A 10350-nucleotide genomic window follows, 5' to 3' on the forward strand; every position below is an offset into this window, starting at 1 on the left:
GTTATTATTCATTGCATTTAATGGGACTTGAGCATCCCTGGATTTTGGTATCTATGGGAGCCCTGGAACCAAATCCCAGCAGACACCAAGAGCCCACTGTATGTATATGTGTGCTTGTGTGTCTATGCATGCATAAAACACACGCACATATACAGAGAGAGGTAGGCAGATACACCCCACACACACCCCTCTGAGGTGCAAGGTTTAGTTAGAGAGGTAGTTTGGCTGTGTATACATGTGTATACATACACACATGAACACCAACTACCTCACCAACTAAACCTCGCCACTTAGGGGTCTGTGTGTGTGATATATACACACACAAACAAATTCTAAGGTGCAAAGTTTAGTTGGTGAGATAGTTTGGTGTTCGTGTGTTATAAATATTTGCCTCTCTCTACCCACCACACACAAAACCAAACTATGGGGTGTGTATACACACCCACACCCACTCCTAAGGTGCAAGATTAAGTTGGTGAGCTAGTTTAGTGTTTGTGTGTAAATATGTACCCCCCCCTCTCTCTATATATATTACATACACACACACCAAACTACGTCAATAATTAAACCTTAAACCTTGGGGGGGGGGTTATACATACATACACACACTCTCCTCTAAGGTGCAAGGTTTAGTTGGTGAACTAGTTTGGTGTTCATGTGTAAATATCTACCCTCTTTCTCTCTCTCTCTCTCCTATATATATATATATATACCTCACACCACCCACACACCCCACCAGCCCCAACACCCCCCCTCACTACCCCGCAGCCCCTGTGCCATACATACACACCCCGACTAAACCCCGCACCTCAGGCTAACCCTAAACCCGCGAAGGAGCCCCTCAGCGAGGAAGCCCCACAGGTGCGGCGGCGGAGCGGGCGCTGAGAGGAAAAGGGGGGAAGCGGGCAGAAGCGGTCCACCTCAGAGTCAGCAGCGAACAAAGGCTCTCTTTCCCGCCTCCTCCCCCCCTCCCCTCAGAGCGGCCTTTTTGGCGCCAATCCCAACCGCCGCTTCTGATAGGCCGAGATGCTTCCCACGTGACGCCCCTCCCTCCCTCACTTTCTTTTTTCCCTTTCCCCTCAGCGCGCGCCGAGTGAAAATGGCGGCCCAAACGGTTCCAGCGGGGTCACGTGGCGCCTCGGTCTTCCAAGGCCGAGAGAAGGCGGCACGTACCCAAGTCACAACGCGCGCGGGGGGGAGGATAGTGTTCGAGAATAAAGAGATAGGACGGATTGGGAAGGGAAGGGATTCTTACAGGCTCTAAAAGCCCCCCCGCCTCAGACTGAGAGGAAGGATGAGCAGGACCTACGCCTCCACCTCCCCCGCAACACGAGCCCTCTTTCTTCTTACCCCGTTTCCACAGAGACCAAGGCCTGGCGCTGGGCTTCTATTAAGGGATGCCGGCTACAAAGCCCACCACAACGCTCCAGCCGAAGGACCAATGCACGCAAAGCCCACCGCCCCTTCCAGATGCTTATATATAGCCCCCTGAGGACACGCCCCCAGCGGCGCGTGGAGGCACGCTCTCACTGCTACGGAACTACGGCTCCCGGCATGCCTGTTACAACTTCAGCCAATCAGAGGCGGGGAAGGGGGCGTGGCCTCCCCAGGAAACGCTATATAGGCTGAATTAGCCCGTCCCCCTTCTTCTAGTGGCATTCTGGGAAACGTAGTCCAAAGAGAGTAAACATAAAAAGTACGTAATAGTAATAATAGACACCACTTTTAACTGCCATGGCACAGTGCTATGGAATTCTGGGAACTGTAGTTATGTGAGATACAGAAATAATCCCATTTGACACCACACTGGACTCCTGGGATCTGTACTTTGTAAGTTCTCTGACAAAGAAGAACCTTTGTCTGAGAATTTACAAACTACAGATCCCAGGATTCCATAGCGGTTAGGAGAGCTGGGTTTGAATCCCTGCTCAGCCATGGAAACCTATTAGGTGACCTTCTTGGGCAAGTCACACTCTCTCAGCCTCAGGGGAAGGCAATGACAAACCCCCTCTGAACTAATAATAATAATAATAATAATAATAATAATAATAATAATATAGTTTGTTTATATTTTCCCACCTCTCCCAATGGATCCAGGTGGCATTACACATAAAAACACATCAATAAAATAAAATAACAATTAATTAAAACTAGCTCATCATCAGGTGGAAATACAATAAATCTTGCCAAGAGTCTCTATTTTCCATCTTATTTGGGTCTCAGTCTTTGATGTCCTCCAAGATCTGTTACAAAACCTCATGATAGGTTCACTGTCTTAGGCCTTTATCACATGAGCAAAATTTGAAGTAATCCCAGGGTCAATGTGAAGGCAATGCAGGGACAATCATGAGGTTTCAAGTTTGTTTATCACACTACGCCAAACGCAATCAGGAGCCATCTTAAACACAATCAGGGGTCATTCCAGGGTTAAGTAAATTCGGGGGGAAAGATAATTTACCTAACCCTGGAATGACCCACGATTGTGTTTAGGATGGCTCCTGATTGAAACCCCATGATTGCCCCTGCATTGCCTTCACATTGACCCTGGCATAACTTCAAATTTTGCTCGTGTGATAAAAGCCTTAGGGTCATCAAAAATGGGGAATGACTTGAAGGCACACAACAAGTGATTACTGGGAAGGACTGTAAAAATCAATAGCATTTAGCAGATAATCTAGTGACGCTGTGGTAATTCACAGGGTGACTAAAGAAAGCAATCAGGAATTGTTTTGCATTTGAGTTTCTTTATTTTCCTCAAAACTCATACAGCCCTTTAGCCTTTAGCTCAGTGGTCCCAAAACTGTGCTCTTTAAAAGATTTTGGATTTCAGCTCCCAGAATCCCAGACTATTGGCCAACATGGCTGAGGCTTCTGATAGTTGAAGTCCAAAATCTCTTAAAGGGCACCGTTTGGGGACCACTGAGCACTTCAGCCTACAGCGTTGGCCAGGATTTTTTGTCTACCCTCAAAACAATTTTTGTTGTATTTATATTTATATTATTTATCTACACTCATCCCTCCATATTTGAAGCTTTGATATTTGCGGATTTGATTGTTCATGGATTTGATTAATATGTTCTCTCTAGGAATATCTAGGTCCTCCAGTGCAACTCTATGGTTCACTTTAACTGAAAGTTGCACCGAAAGACCTAGAGGTTCCTAGAGAAAATACTCTGCTAGGCCTTTGTATCTTCTCCAGTGCAGCTCTATGGTCAGTGTTTGTCACACGTTGACCACAGAGTTGTGCTGGAGGACCTAGAGATCCCTAGAGAGATGTCCTCTCAGGTAAAAACATGGTGTTTTTGTTATTTGCGGTTTTTCCATATCGACAGGGGTCTTGTGCCCCTAACCCTAGCAAATATGGAGGGACAAGTTAACTTATTTATATAGTATTTATATTATACCTACCCTGCATATACTCAACATTGAAGTCACACAATGCAAGACAGCTGAGTAAAGCTCACAAAGGTTAAAGGGTTGCAATAGGAACCTTCAGCATTATATAAAATCCTCCTCTCATACACTGGAATTGCCAGTGACAAGAGGGAAAAATCTACCCTCCTCAATGTAAATGGTGTGTTTAAGTGTATCTCTTTATTTTCCACCCACCACTCACTTTTTTTAAAGAAAGATAAAAGCCCCCAGTACAATGAGAACAAATCCCTGCTCAACAGACATGATGATAGCAACTGCTATCTTTTCTACTGGTGTTTGTTTACCCATTATTATTAGGAAGCTACTTTCATTGATCTTATAAAGGCACAACATGTCAGTTTTTTCTTCTCATTACACTGATGTTGTGGTTACACAAGGCTATAATCTGCAGCAAAGTCTAATGTAAGTCAGGGATACGTAAAGCTGTTTAAATAAATGCTTGTATTGGTGGTTGTGTGCCTTCAAGTCATTTCCAGTTTATACGGCGAACCTATAATGCAGGAGTAGGCAACCTGCGGCCCACGGGCCGGATGCCCGGCAAGGCCTTGGGACTGGCCCCAGCCTGGTCCTGCCACCGATTGCTGCTGGAGCCTTTGGCCTCTCGCGTGAGGGCGTGGGGCTTTGGCCTATCAGGAGGAGGTGGGCAAGGGGGGGCAAGCGGCGGGCAAGAGGGGCAATTGTCTATAGAAGCCTCAGAAACATGCATTTATATTAACATTTTTTAAAAAATCAGCACTTTTTTGCATGTCCTCCATTTATTTTTTAAAAAGTCCTCCATTTGAAAATTTTGTCCCACATTTGTCCCGGTTTATTTATTTAATTGTTTAAAAATTATTTAATTATTTGTTTTTTGGCTTCGGCCCCCCAGTTGTCTGAGGGACAGCAACCCTGCCCCCGGCTCAAAAAGGTTGCCTACCCCTGCTATAATGGGATTTTCTTGGTAAGAGGGGGTTTGCCATTGCTATCCTCTGAGTCTGAGCGAGTGTGACTTGCTCACGGTCACCCAGAGGGTTTACATGGCTGAGCTGGAATTCGAACCCTGGTCTTCAGAGTCATAGTAACCACTACACCATGTCAGCTCCCAAACAAATTTCTAGGCATGTTTATATTCATGGGCTCATCTTGCAGCTTGGAAATAAGCAACCATCAGTTCAGTGAAATATTCTTAGAAGTCTTGAACTGGCCCAGTCTTTACTGTTCAGTCTGCCTACCTGTTTAGACATGAGAAGAGATTATGGCACTTCTTTGATAATTGTTAGTTTCTAAGGCTGCAGTTTTAAATGTTACCTGCTTTTGAGTAAATACAGTTAGGATTTACAGATAGGAACTTTAATAGTCCTGAAATGGTATTACTGTACTACTGATTGGACACACCACATTTCTGTTATATTGTTCCCAGGTTGCAAATAAAAGTCTGGACTTTTACATTTCCATGTGCCCCATTCTTCCACTTTTGCCCAGTTTGTTCAACCTTTTTACTTAGGGTTTGGCAGATCGGTTGAAAGTGGGTCCTAGTGAACAGCGAGGAGCCGAAACAAATGGTAATGGCAAGTGAAGATGTTTGAAATCTAATTGGCAAACTGCAAGCTAACAAATCAACAGGCCCAGACAGCCATCCACCTGAGAGTTTTTAAAAACCAAAAGTAAAATTGCTGGTCTAATTAGAATATGTAACACAAGTCCCTCACATTAGCCTGTGTAAAAAAAATAAAAATAAAGGACAGTAAAACACAATTCTCTAACAAAGGATCTTCTGGGAAAATACAGGCCAATTAGCTTAACATCTGTTCCAGGTTAATGAGTGGAAAAGGTTACATAGGACAAAAGGATCAGAATCAGGATGCCTTTGTCTATCAGTTGCAGTAGAATATGAGTAGGAGGGGGCAACTGCACTCTGGTCCTTTTGGCAAGCTTCCCATAGGCAACTCATTAAACACTATTTGAACAGAATATTTCAGTGATCCACCATCTTATGCTGGATAATCCTGCTTCATATACCCACTTCCTGCTGTGAATCAGTCCCAATGAAATGAAACAGCTAGCTTTTTTTTCCTTTTTGCTAACAGTCTGAGTTGTTAGGAATTTTTGGCTACAGAAAACAATGAGTCAGAAACCCCACAACCTTTATTTTGAACTTATGATCTTGCAGGTAATTTGCACAGCCCAATTTCTCCTTTATAGTTGGTTCCCACTATGGAACAGAAACCGTGGTTGTTCACACCACCACCTCCCCAGCCACACTAATCTATTACACAATTGAATAATATGCTGGGACCAGTTTCTGAGCCTAAACAAATTTCTGAAGGAACCTGCATAGGTTTTAGAAGCTCTCTAAATCTAAAGGGATAGTGTAGCTAGGGAAAAGATGCAGCAGCCATCCTGGTTTACACCTTGAAAGATTTCGCAGTGAAGCATTTCTGGCTCGATGCAGAAGTGTCATCCTCAGGCCAAAACTAAAGGCTGGGGAGCGTGCAGATGCTGCACACTCCCCAGCCCTAGTTTGTATGGACAGTGCCATTTTGGAAGTGTGCCATCCATACTGCATGTGCGACAATGGCGTCACGCACACGCTGCCTCCACACGGATTGGTGCATGCGTGATGCCACCACAGGGCGGCAAGGCTTTCAGCATCGCAGAAAGCTCCTTCTGTGCACACGTATCGTTGGTGCTGCCTTTCCATGGCCGCACCAGTGATGCAAAAGAGAAAGAGGCCTCCTTTTTGCAGAGCCTGTTGGGATGTCCAGGGGCATGAAGCCCCATGGACACCTCTTTCCAGGCCATGGAGAAGCAGCATTTTGCTTCTTCTTCATGGCCTGGAAAAGCACTAGGCTGGGGCTGCTGGTGAGGCTGGCCTGCCTCCAACCCGGCAAGAAAAGGGGCAGCTGTGGACCTCCCCCTTTCTGCGGTCTGTACCCTGATTTAAATTATTTTACCTAGTGCACCCTCAAATGAAGACAAAGAATAGAATAAGGTAGCAACATTATAGGAAGAAATGAAGAGCCCAACTAAATATGAAGTTGCTTATGAGATTAAAATACGCTAAACCTGTTCACCTCTCCCATGAATATCATGTGGTGGAAGAGAAGGCAGAAATTAGATTGTGATCTATCAGTAATATGGTAGAAGATTCTAACCAAGAAAGAAGCAGAGAGGAAACAAATAGCTGATTTTGTCCTGTCCAGAGGTTGTATTCAAAAGCCACCTTCTCATGAGCTCCTATTTTTCCACTACTCCTGGTTGGTGGACCTTAAGAGTTCTAGTAAAAAAACATAGTACAGTAGTAGGTTCTGCAAGCTTAAAACCTGCTCAGTCATTTCTGACAGCTGGATACACACTTCTTTGGCAATGAACACATTTTAATATGTACTTGAGATCAAATCCACCTGCGCTCATTGTTTTCAGTAGAAATGTGCCCTTTGGTCTTAAGGTAAGTACAAGTAAAGTAAGGTCTTACACCAACTGAAATAGCAATTCCTGGAGAGACCAAGAGGATCTACCGAAACCCAGATTTGTGATTAAGTAGCATGTAGCCTGATGCACAGTCTATACTTTTATACTATGTTTGCATACCAGAGTTTCAATTCAAGTAGGAGTGAGTAACTTGGCCCTCTTGGGGGTTGTGGACTACAGCTCCTGCAGTCCCTCATTGCTTGCTATGCTGGCCAGGGCTGATGGGATTTGAATACCCAAAAACATCTGGAGGGTCATAACTACCTACCTCACAGTTAGAGGAATGTGAGTGTCTTCCTGAGTCATATTTTAGTGAACTGAAGGCTCTAAACAAGAATAAATTAGGATAATACTCAATAAACTAGAATAATTACATAGACTCAAGGGGATGCATGCTGCCAATCCACCAAAAGAGGCATTTTCATTCAATTACAATAATAATAATTAATAATTACAAAATTACAATTACAAAACAGGTCTTGATTCTTCCTATAACCCAAACAAGGTCCAAATGACAGTACAGTACTACATTGCATACAGCACATTTTAGCCAACTATATTGTAAAGTAAGTGGCGTCTCTTTAAAAAAACACATTAATTATAGGTATATGGCAGTACATACAAAACATTGTTTATTTACTAAAAGGGGAAATTTACATTTTAAAGATAATACTTAACTTAAGACACCTTTATATTTCAAACAGAAGGACTAGACAGATAACCTCCAGAACAAATGCTTAAAAAGTAGCTGAGTTTACGTTTTGGATCTTGTTCTGATTTCAAAAGATAGAAGATATTCCTGATTTCAGTTAAACTGTTCAACTGGATCACCTATGGTTTCAGTGCAGCTATTAGAAAAGAGAGTTACCTATCTCCATTGAACTCCTCTATAAAGCATTTGAGTATGTAAATAACAGAGGACATACCTGTGACAGAAAAGAGTAAAAAGGGCATGGTAGAAAACTATGTTATTGACAGATTGCATAGAGTCTATTAAAACACTGTGTTGGAGAATAAATTTTAATCCAGCCATCAAAGCAACACCAATTGCAGCATTTTCTAAAGTATTCTGGATCAAAGCAGAAGTGTGAAATTGCAGTGCATTTTTATTTTTTAATAGCTGCACTGTATACCTCTTGCAATTTATTCCAACTCCCTTAATTGATACTGGGTTTCTAGAGGGTATCATAGTCAACTTTGTTTAAAAAAAGAAAAGAAAAAGATTAAGGCAGGTGAGTATACTCAGGAGTCTTACATACAACTTCTCTTATTTCTGTGAACATGTGTTAGTTAATAAAGGTAAAAAAATAAATTCTTAAAGAAACATAACATTTTATTTTGATTTTTTAAAGTCTAATATGTGATTGCAATGGCAGTCTTCAGTGTAGTTTCCTTCTGCTAGAATCAATATGGTTCATTGAAGGGATAGAGAGGGTGTCCAGCATCCCTTGCTACTAGTTTTCCCCCCTGGGTTGACCCAAGCCACCCCAACTGCAAGAAACCAGGGTTGCCAAAATCAGAAACACTTGAAGCACACAAAACAACAACTTGATAGCACAAAGCAATATACTACAGAAAAAGACAGAGTAAGTATGGTCAGCCAAAGTTGCCTGCGGAGTTTTTTGAAGACCAGATAGGAGGCCCATTACCTGGAGGTTCTGGAGTATGCGTGCTGGAGTGACACCTGGGAATGACAACCACTTTGCGCTGCACCTGCCATCTGTCAGAGTTAGAGAAAACATTACGATTTCTATACAAAATCAATGTAAAATACAAAATGGCTGTCCCGGATATAGATATAGTAGAAGCCAAAGCCACTGCCACTTCCTCTCTTACTAATAACCTTTTCATCTGCTTCATGGCACATTCAAGGCTCATAGCTAAACCCAGAATCAGCTTAAACTACAAGCTGGCATGCCACTCCATCTTCTTTAAAAGACTCAGAGTAGATTCTGAAAATCAATGGCTATTTTTAAAGCGGAACTTATTTATTAACATCTATGAATTTCAGCCAAACAGATATCCAAAGGCTCTCCCCATCTTAATATGAGATTCTCCTTTCTCATCCTGTGAAAATTCAGTGCCTCTGGTTCCTCGTTCTTACAGAAAGCTGAACATATCCGGCAGCAGCAGAACTAAAGTGCATAACCTCTGGAACACAGCATTACCTTTCAGCCTTTGCAGGACTTGCTATATAAATGGCAGAAATGGTTTTAAGCTTTCCCACTATTAAAAAAAGATTACAATACTGGGCTAAGCAAGGGTGGGTAAATGCAGCCACAGGCTGCATGCAATCTCAAGGCCATTTTTTGAGGTCCCAAGGGCCATCCAGCCTCCTCCAATTCCAAGCTAAATAATGGTTTTTCCCTGGGCCTAAGACAGCCCAGGATGTCACAAAAATGCAGCAAAATTGCCCTATGCCACATGATGATGGATGATGATGATGGGATGATTTTAGTAAAACAAAGAACTATTTTGGGTTTATAAGAATTCTGACTAGAGGTCGCAGGAGAGCTGAGTATGGCCCATCCCTTTTATAATAATAACTCACACAGAAAGCTACAATCTGTTTATTTTTGTTCCATGCACAACTATCAATAGCTAACCCATTATTACCTCGAGGAGAATCTGAGCAGGAGATTTGCCGTATTGTCGCCAGCTTTTTTATTTCCAGGTTCTTCCAGCAGCACAGCTCATCTGGGTGCTTCCACACATCCGGTCAGGTGAACCAAGAGGGCTGTAAGCAGTTACGACCAGCCCTCGCTGATGGCAATGAGCTATCAGTTCATTCTGGCTAGGTAAGGATGGCATTCTACCTGGAAGAAACAATATATTGTCATGGGCAGACTGCTATACAAAGGAATCATATTAAAAACAACAGATTTCAGATAAACAAACTTTTGCTTTTGACAATAAAGTAGAAGCTACTTGGAAATCTATGCATTCCCATACAGTCTGTTTCCCTCATGTTAGTAGATAGACAGCTAAACTTTGTTAGACACCCTGTGCTATCATAACCTGTATGGCAGTCCCACCAGCAGATGGTGCGCAGAGAGAACAGAACAGCAATTCAAATACATAAGAATGTGGAGTTTAATCTTCAAAAATCTGTTCTTACAAATGATAATGAATAATTGTACTTTTTACTCTCCCTGTTGCAGGACGGTCAGTTTTGGAGGATTATATTTAATCAGGATTGTTTCGTGTTAAAAAAAATCTGTTCTGCATAGAAAAAAAATCATTTTCTGCACAGAAAATAGCATTTTCTACATAGAAATATTAATTTTTGCACAGAAAAAGCTGTGTTTGGTGAAGACATATTCTTTCTGTGCAGAAAACATTGTCCTGTACAAAACATGTTTACTGTGCAAAAAATGTATTTTTGTGAGGAATAATCAATGTACTATGAAAACTACGCCCAGCTAGTTTTCGTCATCAGTTTCTCAGCCCTCAAGAAACCCATTT

At 42.4% G+C, this 10350-nt stretch overlaps 1 protein-coding gene across 1 annotated transcript in view; it reads right to left on the reverse strand.

The window, feature by feature from the left end:
- Positions 1-7749: 7749 nt before the first annotated feature.
- The window catches only part of AKR1A1 (aldo-keto reductase family 1 member A1), a 24633-nt gene continuing 22032 nt past the window's right edge, over positions 7750-10350 (reverse strand). Inside the window, 4 exon segments of the mRNA XM_042464305.1 lie at positions 7750-7811; positions 9502-9595; positions 9598-9680; positions 9683-9701. Coding sequence (XP_042320239.1) covers positions 7750-7811; positions 9502-9595; positions 9598-9680; positions 9683-9701 — 258 coding nt within the window.

Source organism: Sceloporus undulatus, chromosome 4, assembly GCF_019175285.1.
Source record: "Sceloporus undulatus isolate JIND9_A2432 ecotype Alabama chromosome 4, SceUnd_v1.1, whole genome shotgun sequence".
NCBI classification, from domain to species: Eukaryota; Metazoa; Chordata; class Lepidosauria; order Squamata; family Phrynosomatidae; genus Sceloporus; species Sceloporus undulatus.